This window comes from Pinus tabuliformis, chromosome 9 (assembly GCF_031772625.1).
Source record: "Pinus tabuliformis cultivar Carrire ecotype Pingquan chromosome 9, CPIR1, whole genome shotgun sequence".
In the NCBI taxonomy this organism is placed as follows: Eukaryota; Viridiplantae; Streptophyta; class Pinopsida; order Pinales; family Pinaceae; genus Pinus; species Pinus tabuliformis.
Window position 1 is genome coordinate 280,803,052 of NC_142307.1, and position 23,709 is coordinate 280,826,760.

General features: G+C 41.3%; 1 protein-coding gene across 2 annotated transcripts; it reads left to right on the forward strand.

Moving 5' to 3' along the window:
• Window positions 1-763: 763 nt before the first annotated feature.
• LOC149148255 (putative phospholipid hydroperoxide glutathione peroxidase) lies at window positions 764-2,518 on the forward strand. 2 transcript variants are annotated; one of them, XM_089441964.1, is made up of 7 exons: window positions 764-959; window positions 1,073-1,149; window positions 1,399-1,460; window positions 1,575-1,693; window positions 1,835-1,912; window positions 1,956-2,045; window positions 2,218-2,518. In XM_089441964.1, exons 1-7 carry the CDS (start codon window positions 906-908, stop codon window positions 2,248-2,250), a joined length of 513 nt encoding a protein of 170 aa, XP_089298090.1. In that variant the 5' UTR covers window positions 764-905; the 3' UTR covers window positions 2,251-2,518. The 2 variants fall into 2 exon arrangements, with proteins under 2 accessions (XP_089298090.1, XP_089298091.1); XM_089441965.1 differs by having other exon boundaries at window positions 877-959; window positions 1,835-1,939; window positions 1,977-2,045.
• Window positions 2,519-23,709: the final 21,191 nt, after the last annotated feature.

Consider the following 23,709-nt stretch of genomic DNA (forward strand, 5'->3'; position numbering starts at 1 on the left):
CAGAAATAAAAATTCCTATATACTAATCTGCGTAGTCTAAAGAGCCCACAAATTAGTCTGGAAAATAATGGAAATTCTAGCAAAGATTATGATAAAAGTTGGCATAAATTTTTGAAAATATGAATTACTTCAAGATTTTGAGTACCCCAAAGATTCTTGATGGTGTTGAATTCAAAAGTTCAAACACTCCCACATTTTGATTTTTTTTGTTTTTTTATAGAATTCAAGCAAAAAAATCTAAATCCAAACAAATTTATGATCTTTGTAAATAATGCCTATACTATTCTATTAAAATTTCAATTCTTATTCATTTAAACATCAACACATTACCCATTTCAACTATGGTGGAAAATCTCCAGCTTTCATCTCAATACATTATCATATTCTTTCACACATATTGGGATGTCATGGAACTTTTTTAGTTTTCTGGAAAAGCTTATCTAGAAGATCAAAGAGAGCACGTTTTTGGAAACACGACATCATTTTGCACCTTGTCAGGATGGCGATGTTTAAGCACCGTGTGGCAGATGGTAATAGACTCCCACGAAACCACAACTAATCTACACCACCTTCATTTGTTTGATGCCACCACTCTTTTTTCAAAAACTCAAACAAGGACCCACTCTTGCTTGAATGTCCATATCTCCATTCACACACTAAATCCCCATTTTCTTGACCGACTATGTTCCTCCGGCCTTTACTCTTCCACGTGCATTTTCTGCAATACCCAGATTCAGAGCACTCCTATATAAACCTCTTATACTCTCCACGAACCCTCATGTCCTTCACTTTGTAGCTTCTGCTAATACTAAATCATTCCCACGCTCTTCTTTTTGGGTTAAACCAAGAGAACTCAATATAGATTTTGATCATTTTCGTGTTGGTTTTCCTGTAATTTCACAGCCATGACTGGGACCTCATCACAACAATATTCCTCGGTCCACGACCTCACAGTCAAGGTAACTTATACTTTCATGTTAAGTTTTTGCTTTGAATTGCTCTCTCTGATATTATCATCTGTACACCCATCTGCATATGAGATCCTGAATGGACAGTGTTAAATTGAATGTAGGACATTAGGGGTAATGATGTGGATCTCAGCCTCTACAGAGGCAAGGTTTTACTCATTGTCAATGTTGCCTCTCAATGGTAATTCTACTTTTTTGCTTCAGTTTCATATGGGATATAAATTATGCAATTAGAAAGAAAAGGGAAAGAATTTTTAGTGTTTGTGGCTATGTAATTTTGTCAAGTCAGGCCTTTTATAAGATTTGGTTGTATAAATATGTGAGGAACAAAATATTGATGGATCAGTCAGGGCTATTTGTTTGTTTTGTTACTGAAGTTAATCCCATGTATAAACTTTAAGAATTGTGGCCTTTGTGTCCTTTATTGTAGTGGATTGACTACCTCTAATTATACCGAGCTTAATGAAGTGTATGCAAAGTACAAGGATCAAGGTATTATGGTTATTTCTAACCAACTTCTCGTTCTGTTCAGTTCTCCCGTTCCTGTTGTCACACTTCATTAGCCTATCCTTGGTCAATTTTATTTCAATAACAACCTTTTTGCAGGATTAGAAATACTAGCTTTCCCATGCAATCAGTTTGGTGGACAGGAGCCAGGTGACAATGAACAAATTGCAGAAGTGGCCTGCACTCGTTTTAAAGCAGAGTTTCCCATATTTGACAAGGTCTGCATCTTATTTCTGTTTTTTATACCTTTTCATATTAATTCTTCTTGTTCTGCAATAAGAGGATTCATTTAAACTCACCCAATCCATCTGGTTGATTCTTGAGATCCTGGGTGCTAAATTGGCAGCTCTGTAATGTAGGTGGAAGTTAATGGTAGTAGTGCAGCTCCTGTGTACAAGTTCTTGAAGTCCAGCAAAGGTGGGATTTTTGGCGAAGACATAAAGTGGAACTTCACTAAGTTTTTGGTGGACAAAGATGGAAATAAAGTGGAACTTCACTAAGTTTTTGGTGGACAAAGATGGAAATGTTGTTGAACGATATGCACCAACAACGTCACCATTGAGTATTGAGGTATTTGGGAAAACACCCTTTCTTGGTTCCATATATCATCTAATGCAGATTTGCTCGTTATCTGCTTGGTCGCTTTTCATACAAACTTTGACATTTAGAGCGATATTAAAGGAATTCATAGTATAAAATTGTGTAATAAGAGTTACTGATATTTTCCATTTGATGTGTACAGAATGATGTGAAGAAGTTGTTAGGGATTGCTTGATTGTATTATGCCATTTCGGTTGGTAAAATAAAAGCAATTTAACAAGAGACTGTTCAATCTGCGCCACGAGATTCAAGGGAGCTCTGTTAGGCAGTTTATTAAAGTGCTTTTTTTTAATTGGAGTTGCCCAAGATTTAAAGGAACATTGTTCAAGAGTTTGTCAGTTGTTCAAAGTCCGTATTTTATTGCATACACAGTGTGTTATGTATTATTTCTTGTGTGTTTTTATCTACATAATGAGAATACTTACATTTCCTTGTCATTTTAACTATTTGAACGATGTGGATATGATTCTCTCTACCAATAAGTTAAAGTTATAAGCTTAACTCAATATTGTCTGTAAGCTTAATACATAACTACCCTGTGTTTAAATTTTTTAAACGGAGACTGTAATGTGTCATTTTCCAAATTTATAATTTCTAAAATTTCATTTGAATAATTTTATAATTAGATACTTAAAAAATTAATCTTCATTTTTTAATATATGATTTTCAATTTGTTGTATTAGTTGAGATTTATTTTAAGTTTAGATTCATTAAGCATTAAAATAAATTGATTGGTAGTTTGAGGTGTAAATCTTTTTTAAAGTATAAAAATTTGATTAAAGATTATCTTAAGGGATTTGATCCTTGTGGCTACTTGATCGATGAGGGATTGACATGGACCTACATGGAGCTACGGTTGTTTTAATTGTGGATGGCTACATCAAAAATTTAAATGATCATGTGTGTGTGTGTTTTGGATAAATTTGATCCATTGACTTTGGTAAGCATAATCTATAATCTAGAGAGTACCATCAAGTAGGTCACTTCAAAAGTTAAATAAGGAATAAGGTAAATAGGAAGATCATAGTAAGAAGTACCTTATCATATCTTTTCATATCAATCATATAACAAATGAGGTTCAAATCAAAGACCATTGAAATCTTTAATTTAGCATATTGTAATAAAGGTTATGCCCTATCCCTCTTTCCTATCAATATTGATAATTTCTTTCTCTAACATCAATCTTTGTGACTTCATAAAGCCTTGGGAGGGTCCCATTTATTCAATGCCGCTACTTTTTTACTTTAGAAGGAGATTACACTAACATACTAGAATAAATCTCCTCTATTTTTTAAATCTAAAATAAAATTTCACATCAAGGGACTTTATCCTTTTTTTCTTATGATGAATCTAGAGTTAAGCTCTCTCTCTCTCTCTCTCTCTCTCTCTCTCTGACATATGATTTTTTTTTTTTGTAAGTTTGGCATTGGTGAGGCTACATCATGGCCATGTCCACGAATAACAATCGAATAGGGTGGGGAATTGAACTAGTGACTTAATATCTAGGAGTGCCTTAATAGCACACTCGATCACCATATATTGAAGACCCCATAGACAATTGACACATGGAATAAAAAAAATATATTAATAACTAAAAAGAGAAAAATTGATTGTTGCCATAACTAATATATTATAATATCCATTTCCAGTGAAATATTTCAATATCCCCAGATGGGGTGACGTGTGAGTTAAATTCGAGTTAAATTTGGGGGACAACGGATCCCCCCACTTGGATGATGAACATGGAAATGTGAAAATCCATCTATGATGGGGTTTAAATGATATCGACTCCCATGAGCCAACCTTAGATGCCCACTATGAAAATCGATGTTTACAGAGAGGAGTGCAGGCGGCTTACCTATAAATTGGGTTTCATATTGACGACTCATGTAAATGGGATTGTAACCAAGATGTTACATAGGCCGAGAACAATGCCTAGTATTATATTTATGGTGACATTGAGAAGATGGATGATAGAGGGAGAGATGGTGTGGATTATTTTTGTGTGGAAATGGCTTTGCTATGTCCATGAAGAGGGATTGTTAGGTATTTGAAAGGTGTGATAATGGTGGAGATTTCCTCAGAAGGAACTAGCTTTTATTCAACCTTTCAAAAAATTCATGTGTGGATTGCCAATCCTCTCCTTCCCTCAACACCATCTCATGGTATCTCTTGGTTATAGGGAGGTAGCTAGTTGAGAAAGAGGCAAGTGCATACATAATTGATACATCCATGTAATAGAAAGGGAGTTGGCTTATAGTGATATCAAATATGGAATGATATTAGCAGAGAAAGTTCTGAAGCTAAGTTGAAAGGTTACTGGTGGTAATTATCAAACAATTTGTTGGGAAAAACCCATCATCTCATGACACAATGAATCCTATTCAAGGTTGTAACTTTCCCCACCCTTTTGAGTATGATGTTAATCATATTTATCTAAATGCGAAGGATTTTGTTAAAAATATCATGGAGAAAGAAAAATTTGTTGGATTTGTGGTCTTTCCCATTGTAAAAGGGACCAAATTTATATTATTTATTTATAATTGTTTGAAAGCGAATGTTTATGTTAATAGTCTTGTGGAGAAGGATAGTTTTGTTGGTGTTGTGGTCTATCCCTTTGTGCAAGGGACTATATTTCAACTCTGGTAATTTTATGTTAAGTGTTTGAGTGCTATTAAGGATCATTGCAATTATGTCCTATAGCATGTAGAGTTAGTGTTGTTAGCAGCAAGAACCAAGGATACACTTTTTATCCATCCTTGGTTCAGTTATCAGTCGCGCTAACACTTTGTATGTGATCCAGGAGGATCCTAAAAGGCCAAATTTTCAAAGTCCTCAAAACACAGTGAAACTAATCTCAAATTATAGAGATCATCGTTCTGAATCCAATGGCATGAATGACACCTCAATCTACCATCGTATGAGAAAGTTATGATGCACTGAAGATTTTCTGAAACAACTAAATTTTTTGACAGGAAGGACCCATAAGAGGACACGTGGCACTGACATTAGCAATACGGATTATGACATCATCCATATAGATGATGATGTTAGCATGATGAATTGGAAGTATAGTCAGCATGATTCAGGTGGGATGTTGGTGGCCACCCACCTATCCCACTTGGACTGGCACAACTGTCTCTTTATGTTTTCCAATTTCCATAATTGTAGCATAATTTATTATTTTTAGCAGTTTTTCGAGTCCTGAACTTTTGAAGTTGTTTTGAGGCCCTAAACGACATTTTTTTGGAACTTTGGGTGAAACATGGGTCCATCGATTGATGTTGCTCTTCCCAAGTCGTAGTGCTCGGATAGATCTTTCTAACGAGCTATTATATGCGTCAAATGGAGATCGTATGCCAAAGTTACGACCTAGGGAAGTTGATGTACCAATTTACCCAAATAGGGCCCACAGTTTGGCATTTCATCTTCTAAGGTTAGGTTTTTGGATGTTAAGGGTTTTCCATTGTTTCTAAACAACAAATAGGCATTCGAGCCTCATTGTAACATAGTTCAAAGGCATGTAGCCACCACATCTCTTCTCAGAGATAAGCTACCATCTCCCTAGCTGGTTTATTTCCATTTCTGTTTGTAAGCATATTTCAATATTTTACATTAATGAAATGAAGTATTCTTTCCATTGCATCTCCGTGTTAATGGTTATCTCTGTAATTTGTTGCGTTCCTGTCTAAATCCAAATCAGTGGTATCGGAGCGGTCTGCTTTTTCTCTGTTTTTCTTTGCATGTCCCCTACGAAGTCGGGATATAAGGAGTTAGGGCTTGAACTGGTCGAACCTTTGTAAGACCAGCCCCGCAAATCCTGACGGCCTCTCATGGCGGATGAGAAGAAAGACAAGGGGGCAGGAGATCCTATCAAAATCTTGCTCGAAGAAGCCCTCGAGCGACAAAGGAACACGATGATGGACAACTTTGCCCATATCCTTCAGCGGCTACCCAGAGGCGATGCATCGACTTCCAATAGCTACTCCAGAAATGCCACACCTTTTAAGGTACAAGTTAATTTTGAAATCCCCATATTCGAGGGTCAAATAGACGCAGATGCCATAGATAAATGGTTAAATTTTCTATAAGGGTATTTTTCTGTTCATGATTTCTCGATTCGGGAAAAGATTATTTTTGCTCTTCTCAAAGCAGCACTCATCGTCAAGTACTGGTGGGAAACCTACTGTGAGCAGAAGGATGAAAGAACACACTCACTATTTTTAGGCACACCCACTTGGAATTCCTTTCGGGATTCCATCAAGGACCAGTACTACCCTATCAAAAGCTATGAGAACAAATACATAAAGTGGACCATGCTGCGATAGGGAAGGGACCAAGATGTGCTAGAGTTCACAAACATTTTTCATACCCTTCGCAAACAATTGGGTATCAAGGAATCTGATCTACATTTGGTACTCAAATACCGCGGTTGCCTACACAGATACATCTAGGAAGAGATGGAGTTCCTTAGCATCTCCTCGCTCGGCACGACATATCGATACATTGTCAAAATCGAGTAGAAGTTAAAACAAAAGAAGTGAGACTTTGGATCTGCGAATCCAAAGCAAGGGAAAGGCTTCCCCAAATCGTAGAACCATGGACAAAGCCAAGACGAGGCAACCTAAGACAACCCGTTAAAGCCGCAGGAAAATTACAACACCACAAAGTCGAAGAAGGACACAACAAAGTGGTGTGAGTTCCATAAGATCCCCACTCACAACACAAGTAAGTGTTGGACCAAGCATTCCCTGGTGGTCAAGTTGAAGGCTTCAAAATCAGATACATGTTCCGAACCTGAGTCAGAACCCGACAAGGGGAATGGAAAAGGGAAGTAGATCATTGACACGGAACCCAGCACCACTGTTACCACCGCCAAGATCCAGAAGAATGAGCCCGAAGATCCAGAGGAGGGGGAGCATCTTTTCCACTCACAGATGTCGGTGAAGGGTTCACCGCTACAATTCATTATCGACAGTGGTAGCCAAAAGAATCTAATTTCAGCAGAGATCGTGAAGCGGTTGTGTTATAGACATATTTGGGAATTTCAACCCCAATCACATATGTCGATAAACCAAGGGATCTTAAACCCCTAAAGGTGTTGTTTCACACCCTAAAAGATCAAGGTCAATTGATTACATCATTTCCCAGAAGTTCTCCCTGAAAAACCACTCAGAAATGGTCAAAACTAGACCATATAGATTGCTTAGTGCTAAGGGTGCGATGCATCTCACTTGCTATACACAAGAGGTGCGATGCATACTGAAAATGCCTTCTATAGGGTGTGATGAGCGAGAGTAGACAAATGGCAGAGATAGTTTGCTAAGTGGAAACCCAAAGAATCTTCTAGAAACTTCTCATATGACACTTGCCTCTCTGAATTCGCCCAGGGATGAGTAAGAGATCATGAAATCTCCAAGTGGAACCAAGAACTATCAATGAAATGACACTAATCAAAAACCAAGAAGCTAACTCACCCCCCTGCAAATATCTATAAATGGATCCCTCATCCCAGAGATCCAGAGGCTGGAATTCTGTAATTTGTAAGGAAGTGTTGTTGGTTTCTCTTTGAGACATTGTATTGTTGGGTTATTTTGATTTTCATGAGGTGAAGAGGGCTTTCACGCTGGGAGGATGATGCTGGATCAGATAGCTAGGTTGTAATGCTCTCTTCAACTTCTACTATAAATAAAGTTATTTGAGTTTTCCTCCATATACTTGTGTTCTTGTAAATCTTGTAATGGTGAATGCAATTGTATGGTTAATGTACTTCTGATTCTACATTGTTTATGATATTATAGATCTCTATGCTTTGATGGTATTTTGTTGCTTTGCTTCTACAGGTGTTCTTTAAAGCGGGACAAGTGAGAAAGGAGTGGCAAGCTCTATCAAAGGAGAGAGGAAACAAGCAAGGAGCCAAGTGAAAGATTAAGGTTGGTGCTCTCTGCTTCTCTCTTATCTATCATACATAAAATAAAACCCAAGTTACTTTGAATTGTTTGTTTCTAAGATAGCTACCCATCTTAATGGGACTAGCAGTTCGAATCGACACCAGTTTTCCTAGAAACAGGTTGGGCCTACCGACTACACCACACACGCATCCATATATTATCGGGTGGCTTCACCAAGGATGAGATCTTCGAGTTCACTAGCAGTGTTTCCTTCCCTACAACATCAAACCCTTCACACACGAGGTATTTTGTGATGTTAAACCTCTGGATGTTTGTGATGTATTATTAGGCTAGCCATACTTATGGAGGCGACATGTTGTGTATGAGTCAAGGCCTCATGTTGTTATTATTTCTTTGGGTAATTCATTATACACGATATTGTAGGTAACCCTACCTACCACCACTTCTTTGATTGCTGCTAAGAAAGGCAGCTAGCTCATCTCACAAACTAGGAATTTTATTTTCTGTCTGGTTCTCTCCCAAAGTAAGGGGAAGATCATCGCCACATCTATGACCCCCGCGAAGGGTTCCTCCACGCAGCAGCAACAAAAAAGAGATACGATCATGACAAAACATGGGAACAACTTCTCCTCACCCATAGGGGTACCACACAACTCTCAGGTGAGCAACAAAGTCTAGTTGCTCAGCAGAAAGAACACCTTACTAGAACCCATCAGAAGCTCAGACCACTCCGACATGGTCCTTACACCATTACCAACGCTGTGGGAAACAATGCTTTGGAGCACAACATTCCCTCATTCCTACGCCTGCACCAAGTGTTCAATGTGTATCGCCCTTGACCATGCTTCCCACCATTACTGGACACATCCGAGATTGCAGAACAGCTCACGAGGCACCAAGTTCAGCGGATGGAGGAACTCAACGCAATAGGGACCATTGATTCCTAGGGGGGGAGGAATGATCCAAGTGGATGTTGGTGGCCACCCACCTATCCCACTTGGACCCCCACAAATGTCTCTTTTAGTTTTTGGATTTCCGTAATTATACCACAATTTACTATTTTTAGCAGTTTTTTGGGCCCTAAACTTTCGGAGCCATTTTGAGGCCCTAAACGACGTGTTTTGGAAAATCTGGGAGCAACATGGGTCCATGGACCAATGTTTCCCTTCTCAAAGTTGTAGTGCTAGGATAGATCTTTCTAACGAGCTATTGTACGCATCAAATGGAGATTGTATGCCAAAGTTATGACCCCAGGAAGTTGATGTACCAATTTACCCAAAAGGGGCCCACAGTTTGGCATTTCATCTTCTAGGATAAGGTTTTTGGATGTTAAGGGTTTTCCATTGTTTCTCAACAATAAATAGGCCTTCAAGCCTCATTGTAACATAGTTTAGAGGCATGTAGCCACCACATCTCTTCTCAGAGATAAGCTACCATCGCTCAAACTGGTTTATTTCCATTTCTGTTTGTAAGCATATTTCAGTATTTCACATTAATGAAATGAAGTATTCTTTCCGCTGCATCTTTGTGTTTATGGTTATCTCTATAATTTGTTGCATAACTATTTAAATCCAGATCAGTGGTATCAGAGCGGTCTGCTTTTTCTCTATTTTTCTTTGCACGTCCCCAATGAGGTCAGGATATAAGGATTTAGGGCTTGAACTGGTTGAACCTTTGCAAGAACAACCCTGCAAATCCAAACGGCCTCTCATGGTGGATGAGAAGAAAGACAAGGGGGTAGGAGATCTTATCAAAATCTTGCTCAAAGAAACCCTCAAGCGACAAAGGAACGTGATGATGGACAACTTTGCCCAGATCCTTCACCGGCTACCTAGACGCAATTCATCGGCTTCCAATAGTTACTCTGAAAACACCACACCCTTTAAGGTACAAGTTAGTTTTGAAATCCCCATCTTCGAGGGTCAAATAGACACAGATGTCATAAATAAATAGTTAAATCTGCTAGAATGGTATTTTTCTGTTCATGATTTTTCAAGTCAAGAAAATATTATTTTCACTCTTCTCAAAGCAGCCCCCCACGTAAAGGACTAGTGGGAAACCTACTGCAAGCAGAAGGATGAAAATACGGGCTCACTATCTTCATTCGTACCCACTTCGAATTCCTTCCGGGATGCCATCAATGAGCAGTACTACCCTGTCCAAAGCTATGAGGATAAATACATAAAGTGGACCACACTACGATAGGGAAGGGACCAAAATGTGTCGAAGTTCACAAACATTTTTCATACCCTTCGCACATAATTGGGTATCAAGGACTCTGAGCTACATTTGGTACTCAAATACCGCGGCTACCTACACAGATACATCCAGGAAGAGATGGAGTTCCTTAACATCTCCTCACTCAGCACGACGTACCGATACACTGTCAAAATCGAGCAGAATTTCAAACAAAAGAAGCGAGACTTTGGATCTGCGAATCCGAATCAAGGGAAAGGCTTCCCCAAACCGCAGAACCAAGGACAAAGCCAAGACGAGGCAACCCAAGACATCCCATTGAAGCTGCAGGAAAAGAACAACACCACAAACTTGAAGAAGGACACAGGAAAGTGGTGTGAGTTCCATAAGATCCCCACTCACAACACAAGTGAGTGTCGCACCAAGCAGTTGCTGGTGGTCGAGTTTAAGGCTTCAGAATCAGATACATGTTCCAACTCTGAGTCAGAACTCGACAAGGGGAATGGAAAAAGGAAGCAAATCATTGACTTGGAGCCCAGCGCCACTGTTGCCACTGCCAAGATCCAGAAGAATGAGCCCAAAGATCGAGAGGAGGGGGAGCATCTTTTCCACTCACATATGTGGGTGAAGGGTACGTCGCTGCAATTCATTGTTGACAGTGGCAGGCAAAAGAACCTCATTTCAGCAGAGGTCATGAAGCGGTTGGGCCTACCGACTACACCACACCCACAGTGGCACAGTATCGGGTGGCTTCACCAAGGATGAGATCTTCGAGTTCGCCAGCAGTGTCGCCTTCCCTATAGCATCAAACCCTTCACAGACGAGTCATTGTGTGATGTTACACCTCTGGATGTTTGTGATGTATTATTAGGCAAACCATACTTCTGGAGGCGGCATGCTGTGTATGAGTCAAGGTCTCGCGCTGTTATTATTTCTTTGGGTAATTCATTATACATGATACTGGAGGTAGCCCCACCTACCACCACTTCTTTGATTGCTACTAAAAAAGGCAACAAGCTCATCTCACAAACTAGGAAATTTATTTTCTGTCTGGCTTGTTCCCAAAGTAAGGGGAAGATTATTGCCACATTCATGACCCCCGCGAAGGGTTCCTCCACACAGCAGTAGCAGTAAAGAGATACAGTCATGAAAAAACACGGGAACAACTTCTCCTCACCCACAGGGGTACCACACAAGTCTTAGGTGGGTAATAAAGTCTGGTCGCCTTAGTAGAAAGAACACCTTACCAGAACCCATTAGAAGCTCAGGCCACTCTGACATGGTCCTTACACCATCACCAAGGTTGTGGGAAACAATTCTTTGGAGCACACCATTCCCTCATTTCTTCACCTACACCAAGTGTTCAATGTGTACCACCCTCGACCATGCTTCCCACCATTACTGGACACATCTAAGATTGCAGAACAACTCACCAGGGACCAAGTTAAGCAAATGGAGAAACTCAATGCAATGGGGACCATGGCTTCCTAAGGGGGGAGGAATGATCTAGGTGGATTTTGGTGGCCACCCACCTATCCCACTTGGACCCCCACAACTGTCTCTTTCCATTTTTCAGTTTCCGTAATTGTGGCACAATTTAATATTTTTAGCCGTTTTTTGGGTCCTGAATTTCCAGAGCTGTTTTGAGGCCCTAAATGATGTTTTTTGGGAAATCTAGGAGCAATAATGGTCCATGGATTGACGTTTCTCTTCTTAAAGTTATAGCAATTGGATAGATCTTTCTAACGAGCTATTTTACGCGTCAAATGGAGATCGTATGCCAAAGTTATGACCCCAGGAAGTTAATATACCAATTAACCCAAACGAGGCCCCCAGTTTGGTGTTTCATCTTCTAGGGTTAGGGTTTTGGATGTTAAGGGTTTTCCATTGTTTCTCAACAATAAATAGGTCTTCGAGCCTCATTGTAACACAGTTAATAGGCATGTAGCCACCACATCTCTTCTCAGAGATCAACTACCATCGCCTTAGCTAGTTTATTTCCATTTCTGTTTGTAAGCATATTTCAGTATTTTACATTAATGAAATGAAGTATTCTTTCCGCTGCATCTCTATGTTTATGGTTATCTATGTAATTTCTTGCATTCTTGTTTAAATCCGGATCAGTGGTATCAGAGTGGTCTTCTTTTTCTCTGTTTTTCTTTGCATGTCCCCAACAAGGTCGGGATATAAGGTGTTAGGGCTTGAACTGGTCAAAGCATTGCAATACCAGCCCCGCAAATTGGAATGACCTCTCATGGAGGATGAGAATAAAGATGAAGGGGAAGGATATCCTATTAAAATCTTTCTCGAAGAAGCCCTCGAGTGACAAAGGAACGCATGGACAGCTTTGCCCAGATCCTTTAGCAGCTACCCAGAGGTGACGCACTGGCTTCCAACAGCTACTTCGGAAACGCCACACCCTTTAAGGTACAAGTTAATTTTGAAATCCCCATATTGAGGGTTAAATAGACACAGATGCCATAGATAAATGGTTAAATATGCTAGAAGGGTATTTTTCTGTTCATTATTTTTCAAGTCGAAAAAATATTATTTTCGCTCTTCTCAAAGAAACCCCCCACGTCAAGGACTCGTGGGAAACCTACTGTGAGCAGAAAGATGAAAGTATGGGCTCATTATTTTCGGCCGCACCCACTTGGAATTCCTTCCGGGATGCCATCAAGGAGCAGTATTACCCTATTAAAAGATATGAGGACAAATACATAAAGTGGACCACGGTACGATAGGGAAGGGACCAAGATGTGTCGGAGTTCACAAACATTTTTCATACCCTTCGCACACAATTAGGTATAAAGGACTCTGAGCTACATTTGGTACTCAAATACCATGACTTCCTACACAGATACATCTAGGAAGAGATGGAGTTCCTTAACATCTCCTCGCTCAGCACGACATACCGATACGTTGTCACAATCGAGCAAAAGTTCAAAAAAAAGAAGCGAGACTTTGGATTTGCGAATCCGAAGCAAGGGAAAGGCTTCTCCAAATCGCAAAACCAAGGACAAAACCAAGACGGGGCAACCCAATACAACCCATCGAAGCCGCAGGAAAAGAACAACACCACAAAGTCGAAGAAGGACATAGGAAAGTGGTGTGAGTTCCATAAGAGCCCCACTCACTACACAAGTGAGTGTCAGACCAAGTAGTCGCTGGTGGTCGAGTTGAAGGCTTCAGAATCAGATACATGTTTCGACCCTGAGTCTGAACCAGACAAGGGGAATGAAAAAGGGAAGCAGATCATTGACGTGGAGCCCAACACCATTGTTGCCACCGACAAGATCCAGAAGAATGAAGGAGGGAGAATGTCTTTTCCACTCATAGATGTGGGTGAAGGGTTCGCCATTGCAATTCATTGTCGAAAATGGCAGCCAAAAGAACCTCATTTTAGTAGAGGTCATGAAGTGTTTGGGTCTACCGACTACACCACACCCGCAACTGTACAGTATCGGGTGGCTTCACCAAGGATGAGATCTTCGAGTTCACCAGCAGTGCCACCTTCCCTACAACATCAAACCCTTCACAGATGAGGTTTTGTGTGATGTTACACCTCTGGATGTTTGCGATGTATTATTAGGCCAGCCATACTTGTGGAGGTGACATGCTATGTATGAGTCAAGGCCTCACACTGCTATTATTTCTTTGGGTAATTCATTATACAAGATACCAGAGGTAGCCCCACCTACCGCCACTTCTTTGATCGCTGCTAAGAAACACAACAAGCTCATCTCACAAACTAGGAAATTTATTTTATGTTTGGTTCGCTCCCAGAGTAAGGGGAAGTTCATCGCCACATCCATGACGCCCGCAAAGGTTTCCTCCACGCAGTAGCAGCAGCAAAGAGATACAGTCATGACAAAATACGGGAAAAACTTCTCCTCACGCACAAGTGTACCACACAAGTCTCAAGTGGGCAACAAAGTCTAGTCGCCTCAGCAGAAACAACACCTTACCAGAACCCATCAGAAGCTCAGACCACTCCAACATGGTCCTTACACCATTCCCAAGGTTGTGGGAAATAATGCTTTGGAGCACAGCATTCCCTCATTCCTTCGCCTACACCAAGTGTTCAATTTGTACTGTAGAAAGTTAGAATAATAAACACTTATTCATAGAGATTATCCTAATTATACACTATTTCTGAATACATGCACAATACATAACCTCCTCTACGTTGATCATCAATTTAGCCGCATTAAACACCATGAAACATCAATCACATGCACACATTAACACAGTATGTAACCCGGGGAAAGCATACAGCTGAAAACCCCACACTATCTGTATATTATAATGATAGAGAACATGTAACAATACATAGTACAATACTCCTCACAAGCACTCAGTACCATCTCCACCTGTTACACACAAAACTAGCTCAGATCTGATTAATCACAGCTCAAATCTCCTCCACTGCTTTGCCTACCTCCACTACGCAATCTGCAAGGGAAATCATCCACTCTATAAAAACGAATTCCCTTGGTATACTACGAAAGCCATCATTGGCAATCTCCATCCATGAATTTTCAAATCACATGCATAACTATAGTCACAACTGATAGCAATCTCAACCTCTAACACCTGTCTCCATTGAACTGTACATGCACTGAGTTAACTGATGTATTCTTTAGTTGCTTTATGAGTTAATAATTAGTGAATTAATTAATATTTAATTCACACAACTCATCACTAGTTTATTATTTATTTAGACTACAATACAACTAGTTCAACCAAGTCAAACTGAACACAACTCCATCAACTCCACAATCAACTCCACCAAACTCAACCACATGAGTTCTAACTGAAGTCCTGCATACAATAGCTCAACTGACTCATATGAAAAGCATATTTCCTTCTGACAGCTGCATGTGCCACATCTATAGCTCAAACTGAAGTGCTCCAAGAGGATAAGATAATGTTTATAGTCCAAATATTATTATGAGACAATAATATTCGACTGTTCTATTTTTAGTCTGGCAGTCTAAAAATAGAAACCTCCCCATATGTCTAAAAATAGAAGTCCATCTATTTTTAACAACATGACCAATCATTCACAAATAGCATCCTGCAACTCATAGACCATGATCCATATGTCTAAAAATAGCCTTTGCGCCAAAAATAGCCTGCGGGCCCACTTAGTGAAGGCGACTTCTTTCCACTAAGCTCCATCATCTTTCTGCATTCTCAACACTCCCTCTCAACAAGATATGGATTATCAGTAACCCCTATCCTGCCTCGGTGGTATTCGAATTTTCTCCTGGTGAGCGCCTTCTTCAAGATATCAGCATCCTGATCCTCCGTTGGAATGTATGAAAGTAACATGACTCTCCGATGCACACAACCTCTGATATGATGGTACCTGATGTCAATGTGCTTAGATTTATCATGAAATACTGGATTAGTCGAGAGTTTAATGCAACTCTGGTTATCACAGTAAATCACAGTAGGATCCAAGTAAGAATCGAAAAACCCGACCAGGATCTTCCTCATCCATATAGCCTTGCATCCAGCCAGACTTGCTGCCATATACTCGGCCTCTGCTGAACTGAGTGCCATGGATCTATGCTTCCTGCTGTACCAAGAAACTGCTGTCAACCCGATACTGAAGACCCCTCCTGATGTGCTCTTTCTGTCCGTTGGGCTCCCTGCCCAATCTGCATCTGTGAAGCCAAATAGCTTCACCTCATCCTCCTGTCTATACCACAATCCATATCCCGATGTGCCTCTCAAATAACGCAATACATGCTTGCTTGCCTTCCAGAAGAGCTTGGTTGGCTTAACCATAGCTTGTGAAAGCTGGTTAACAGCATAGCATATATCGGTTCGTGTATTGACCAGATACATAAGTGACCCCACCAACTGTCGATAAACAGTGGCATCCACTTCTTCTGCTGAAGTGGCTTCCTCCTTCCTCCAACCTCTAGGAAGAGGAGTATCAATAGGCTTGCAACCATTCATGTTTAACTTCTCCAGTATCTCCCGAGCATACTTACCCTGAGAAACAAATAGTCCATCACTGCACTGCCAAATTTTCAATCCCAGGAAATAATGAAGGAGGCCCAAGTCCTTCATCTCAAACTCCTTAGCAAGATCATCCTTGCATGAAAGTATCAATAGCTCATCACCCGTTAGAATCAAATCAACTACATAAAGTACAATGATAAGCAACTTACCCTCCACCACAATCTGGTATAGGTTAGGATCAGCCTCACTCTTGGAGAATCCAAGTCCAGTGAAATAACTGTCTATACGTGTGTACCAAGCACGTGGTGCTTGTTTCAACCCATACAGTGCTCTCTTGAGCCTGCACACATGCGACTCGCTGATGAAGATCTCGAAACCTTCGGGCTGCTCAATGTACACCTCCTCCTCAATGACTCCGTTGAGGAACACAATCTTCACATCCATCTGATGAATGTGCCACCCCATCTGTGTTGAGAGAGCAAGAATCATTTGTATGGAAGAATACCTTGCGACAGGTGCAAAGGTCTCCTCATAATCGATCCCCTCTATCTGTGAAAAGCATCGGGTAACAAATCTTTCCTTGTACTTCTCCACACTCCTGTCAGCTGCCTGCTTAACTTTGTAGATCCATCTCGAACCCACCATTGATTTCCCTTCTGGTCTTGGGACAATCTCCCATGCACTGTTTCTGACAATCGAATCATACTCTTCCACCATGGCATCTACCCATGTGGGATCCTCCACAGCTTCCTCAAAAGAGGATGGCTCAGTCACAACACATTTTCTCACAAGAGCCATGTATCCAATGTACCGATCGGGTGACTGTCTCTGTCTACATTGAGTTGTAGGTGGTCCTACAACCTTCTCTGCATCTTGAGCCAGTCGCTTAGCTTCTGTCAAACGCTTTCGCCTTCTGATGGTTGGCGCTGCATGAGTGGTCTCTTCCACTCCATGAACTTCATCCTGTGGCTGATCCACGTCTTGAAGCTCATCTTTAGGAACTAATAGCTCCTCATTTGCATGCAAGTGTGGCTCCCTCTCAAGCGAACACTTCATGGCTTTCTCCTCCTGAAATTTTATATCCTGTCGCACAACAGTCTTGCCACTGTCTGGCAAATACACACGATAGTTGTGGGGCGTATCAGTGTACCCCACAAATATCCCAACCTCTGCGGTCGGCTCCAACTTCTTCCTAGCATCCTTTGTCACATGCATGTAAACGTTAGCACCAAAAATCCTCAAATGAAAAAGATCAGGCTTCTTACCAGAATAAGCCTCCTCGGGTGTACTCATGCCAAGTATCATGTGAGGACAACGGTTCTGCACATATACTGCAGTATTGCATGCTTTCACCCACAAGTGAAGGGGTAGGCCCTGATCATGCAACATCGCCTGTGCAACACCCATGATCGTTCTGTTCTTCCGCTTAGCAACCTTGTTCTGTTGTGGGTTATGGGGAGCTATGAGCTCTCTTCGAATCCCTTTTGCACTGCAAAAGTCCTTGAACTCGCCGGAGATGTATTCACCACCATTATCGCTCCTAAGAGCCTTCACCTTCTTCCCCGACTCCTTCTCTGCCAGTGCTTTGAACTCACAGAACTTTGAGTATGTCTCGCTCTTCTTCTGCATGAAGAAGATCCAGCACTTACGAGAGAAATCATCAACAAATATCACATAATACCTGTGTTTTGCTGTCGAAGCTACTGAGAAAGGTCCACACACGTCTGTGTGAATTCTCTCAAGGATCGTCGTGGCATGACTATCCTTATCGTGAAAGGTGGCTTTCACAAACTTTCCCAAAGTACACCCCTTGCACTGATCTGACTACGCAAGAGTGCCTTTAGGAAGCCCTGTAGTGATCTGTTGCAGTATCTTCAAGGCTCCATGGTGAAGGTGACCCAATCTGTTGTGCCATAGCTCACCAATCCTTCTACCTTGCATGCAATTACTGCGTAGCCATCTACATGCAACTAATAAAGGTTCCTCGCTCGAACCCCTATCTTCCGGGTTTCTCCAGTTGTCTTGCTGCGCAGGAAAGCCTTTCCCTCGCTGAAAACAACATCATATCCCTTGTCTTCTAAAATCGCCACAGAGATAAGATTCTTCTTCAATCTTGGAACATGCATCACTTCCTTCAATACAAAGGGTTTACCAGACTCCCTCTCAAAGGAAATGGTACTGATACTGGTCGCACTGTATCTACCATCATCGCCCATCTCGATGTGCACTCCAAGATCTTTCTCCTCCAGATCAGAAAACAAATCTCGATCTCCTGTCATGTGAAAAGATGCACCACTGTCCAAGAACCATACCGATCCCATCACACTTGAAACCAAGCATGCGATCAATGAAAAATCAAGCTCAAACTGCGAGGCTAGAGCCTCTCTTGATGCAGATCCAGTAGCTTGCTTGTTCTTCTTCTTCTGCGGACAATTAGTGGCATAGTGTCCGTGCTGGTGATAGTTAAAGCACTTCACCTTGGACATGTCCTGCTTCTTGCCTTCGCACCAGAATGAGAAGCTTTCTTGCTCTTCCCCTTCTTTGCTTTGGCAGCCAAAGCGCAATTTTCTTCATCAGTTCCCTTTGATGAAGATCCTTCCTTGGTATTCCGCCTCATCTCCTCCTGCACAAGATCTGACCAAAGTCTCTCCCATCCTGGCAATTTCTGCCGACCATTGACAAAGTCCTGATAGGAATGCCAACTCTTTGGAAGACCAAGGAGAGCCAAGCTCACCGAGTCCTCATCATAGACAGTCACCCCCACACTTCCCAGCTCATCCTGGCATTGGGTGAACCTCGTGAGATACTTGGGCATACTGTCTCCATTCTCACACTTAATGTTTCTGAGTTTATCCTTGAGCGCCAACTTCCTCTGGTCGCTCTCATTTTGGAATAGATCTGTAAATGCTTTCCACATCAAGTATGGAGAAGCCTTTCCATGCAGGCTAGACACAATGTGATCCTTCACTCTCTCCAATAGAATCCTTCGACACTTTGTTGTCTTCTTTTGCCAAACCTCAGCTTCGGCAGCATCAGTAGGCTTTGGGACCTCAGCCTCTATGAACTCCTTCAGCCCATTATCATCTAACACTACCTCCATCATGTCCTTCCATGCAATATAGTTCGAGTTGCCCTCAAGAGCATACTCCAATCGCAATCCGTTGAAAGACATTGCCACGTTGACACCAAGAAAACACTGCTGCAAATTCGAATTCCACCAGCTCAAAAACTCAACCGCCTCTGATCTAAAATTCATGAGAACAAAGTATTTCTCGTACAGAGATTGAATGTATGGGCTTTTACCGTATATCTCACCTTCCAAGGGAAGGATGAATCCAGAGGCTACCTGGACCGATTACAGACTCTGCCTGAAGAAATAAAATGTAAACACTTTTTGAATAGTAGATCTGATGATCAACAACTTTGATACCATGTATAAATTTTGAATAATAAACACTTATTCACAGAGATTATCCCGATTACACACTATTGCAGAATACATGCACAATACATAACCTCCTCTATGTTGATCATCAATTTAGCAGCATTAAAAACCATGAAACATTAATCGCATGCACACATTAACACAGTATGTAACCCGGGGAAAGCATACAACTGAAAACCCCACACTATCTGTATATTATAATGATAGAAAACATGTAACAATACATAGTACAATACTCCTCACAAGTACTCAGTACTATCTCCACCTGTTACACACAAAACTAGCTCAGATCTGATCAATCACAGCTCAAATCTCCTCCACTGCTTTGCTTGCTTCCACTGCGCAATCTGCAAGAGAAATCATCCACTATGTAAAAACGAATTCCCTTGGTATACTACACAAGCCATCATTGGAAATCTCCATCCATGCATGTGCAAATCACATGCACAACTATAGTCACACTGTAGTCACAACTGAGAGCAATCTCAACCTATAACACCTGTCTCCACTGAACTGTACATGCACTGAGTTAACTAATGTATTCTTTAGTTGCTTTATGAGTTAATAATTAGTGAATTAATTAATATTTAATTCACACAACTCATCGCTAGTGTATTCTTTAGTTAGACTACAATACAACTAGTTCAACCAAGTCAAACTGAACACAACTCCATCAACTCCACAATCAACTCCACCAAACTCAACCACATGAGTTCTAACTGAAGTCCTGCATGCAATAGCTCAACTGACTCATAAGAAAAGCATATTTCCTTCTGACAGCTGCATTTGCCACATCTGTAGCTCAAACTGAAGTGCTCCAAGAGGATAAGATAATGTTTATAGTCCAAATATTATTATGAGACAATAATATTCGACTCTTCTATTTTTAGCCTGGCAGTCTAAAAATATAAACCTGCCCATATGTCTAAAAATAGAAGTCCATCTATTTTTACCAACATGACCAATCGTCCACAAATAGCATCCTGCAACTCATAGACCATGATCCATATGTCTAAAAATAGACATAGTCTAAAAATAGACTTTGTGTCAAAAATAGCCTGCGGGCCCACTTAGTGAAGGTGACTTCTTTCCACTAAGCTCCATCATCTTGTTGCATTCTCAACATGTACCACCCTCGACCATGCTTCCCACCATTACTGGACACATCCAAGGTTGCAGAACAACTCGCCAAGGACCAAGTTCAGCAAATGGAGGAAGTCAACGCAATGGGGACCATTGCTTCCTAATGGGGGAGGAATGATCCAGGTGGATGTTGGTGGCCACCCACCTATCCCACTTATACCCCCACAACTGTCTCTTTCCATTTTTAAGTTTTCGTAATTGTCTCACAATTTACCATTTTTAGCAGTTTTCCGGTTCCTAAACTTCCAGAGTAGTTTTGAGGCCCTAAACAAAGTTTTTTGGGAAATCTGGGAGCAACATGGGTCCATTAACTGATGTTTTTCTTTCCAAATTTTTAGTGCTCGGACAGATATTTCTAACGAGTTCTTGTACGCATCAAATGGAGATCGTATGCCAAAGTTATGACCCCGGGAAGTTGATGTACCAATTTACCCAAACGAGGCCCACAGTTTGGCGTTTCATCTTCTAGGGTTAGGCTTTTGGATGTTAATAGTTTTTCGTTGTTTCTCAACAATAAATATGCCTTCGAGCCTCATTATAACAAAGTCCAGAGGCATGTAGCCGCCGCATCTCTTCTCAGAGATAAGCTACCATTTCCCTAGCCGGTTTATTTCCATTTCTATTTGTAAGCATATTTCAGTATTTTACATTAATGAAATGAAGTATTCTTTCCGCTGCATCTCTGTGTTTATGGTTATCTCTGTAATTTGTTGCATTCTTGTTTAAATCTGGATCAGTGGTATTATAATGGTCTGCATTTTCTCTGTTCTTCTTTGCGTGTCCTCAACGAGGTCAGGATATAAGGAGTTAGGGCTTGAACTGGTCGGACCTTTGCAAGACCAGCCCCACAAATCCCAATGGCCTCTCATGGTGGATGAAAATAAAGATGAGAGGGCGGGAGATCCTATCAAAATCTTGTTTGAAGAAGCCCTCGAGCGACAAAGGAACACGATGATTGACAACTTTTCCCAGATCCTTCAGCGGTTTCCAAGAGGCGACGCATCGGCTTCCAACAGCTACTCCAGAAATGCCACACCCTTTAAGGTACAAGTTAATTTTGAAATCCCCATCTTCAAGGTTCAAATAGACACAGATGTCATAGATAAATGGTTAAATCTGCTAGAAAGGTATTTTTCTGTTCATTATTTTTCGAGTCGGTAAAATATTATTTTCTCTCTTCTCAAAGTAGCCCCTCACATCAAGGACTGGTGGAAAACCTATTGCAAGCAGAAGGATGAAAGTATGGGCTCACTATTTTCAACCGCACCCACTTGGAATTCCTTCCGGGATGCCATAAAGGAGCAGTACTACCCTATCAAAAGCTGTGAGGACAAATACATAAAGTGGATCACGCTGTGAGAGGGAAGGAATGAAGGTGTGCTGGAGTTCACAAACATTTTTCATACCCTTCGCACACAGTTGGGTATCAAGGACTCTGAGCTACATTTGGTACTCAAATACCGTGGCTGCCTACATAGATACATCCAGGAATAGATGGAGTTATTTAACATCTCCTCACTTGGCACGACATATTGATACACTGTCAAAATCGAGCAGAAGTTCAAACAAAATAAGTGAGACTTTGGATCTGCGAATTTGAAGCAAGGGAAAGGCTTCCCCAAATCGCAGAACCAAGGACAAAGCCAAGACGGGGCAACCCAAGACAACCTGTCGAAGCCGCAGGAAAATAACAACACCAGAAATTCGAATAAGGACACAGGAAAGTGGTGTGAGTTCCATAAGAGTCCCACACACAACACAAGTGAGTGTCGGACCAAGCAGTCGCTAGTGGCCGAGTTGAAGGCTTCAAAATCAGATACATGTTCCAACCTGAGTCAGAACCTGACAAGGGGAATGGCAAAGGGAAGTAGATCATTGACGTGGAGCCCAGTGCCACTGTTTCCATCGCTAATATCTAGAAGAATGAGACCAAAGATCTAGAGGAGGGGGAGCGTATTTTCCACTCATAGATGTGGGTGAAGGGTTCGCCGCTACAATTCATTGTCGACGGTGGCAGCCAAAAGAACCTCATTTCAGCTAGGTCGTGAAACGGTTGGCCCTACCGAATACACCACACCTGCAACTGTACAGTATCAGGTGGCTTTCCCAAGGACGATATCTTCGAGTTCGCCAGCAATGTCACCTTCCTTACAGCATCAAACCCTTCACAGATAAGGTATTGTGTGATGTTACACCTCTAAATGTTTGTGATGTATTATTAGGCCAGCCATACTTGTGGAGGTGACATATTCTGTATGAGTCAAGGCCTCATGCTATTATTATTTCTTTGGGTAATTCATTATACACGATACCGGAGGTAGCCCTACTTACTGCCACTTCTTTGATCGCTGCTAAGAAATGCAACAAGCTCATCTCATAGACTAGGAAATTTATTTTATGTCTGGTTCGCTCCCAAAGTAAGGGGAAGATCATCGCCACATCCATAAACCCCTCAAAGGGTTCCACCACTTAGCAACAACATCAAATAGATACGGTCATGACAAAACACGGGAACAACTTCTCCTCACCCACAAGGGTACCACACAAGTCTCAGGTGGGCAACAAAGTCTGGTCACCTCAATAGAAAGAACACCTTACCAGAACCCATCAGAAGCTTAGACCACTCCGACATGGTCCTTACACCATTACCAAGGCTATGGAAAACAATGCTTTGGAGCACAACATTCCCTCATTCCTTCGCCTGCACCAAGTGTTCAATGTGTACCGCCCTCGACCATGCTTCCCACCATTACTGGACACATATGAGATTGTATAACAACTCACCAGGGACCAAGTTCAGCAGATGGAGGAAGTCAATGAAATGGGGACCATTGCTTCCTAAGGGGGGAGGAATGATCAAGGTGGATTTTGGTGGCAACCCACCTATCCCACTTGGACCCCCACATTTGTCTCTTTCATTTTTTCAGTTTCCATAATTGTAGCACAATTTACTATTTTT

Coding starts and splice junctions, on each gene's coding strand:
- LOC149148255 (XM_089441965.1), top strand. CDS start 906: ATGACTGGGACCTCATCACAACAATATTCCTCGGTCCACGACCTCACA. Junction 1,150..1,398: donor GTCAATGTTGCCTCTCAATG/GTAATTCTACTT, acceptor CCTTTATTGTAG/TGGATTGACTACCTCTAATT. Junction 1,940..1,976: donor GGAACTTCACTAAGTTTTTG/GTGGACAAAGAT, acceptor AACTTCACTAAG/TTTTTGGTGGACAAAGATGG.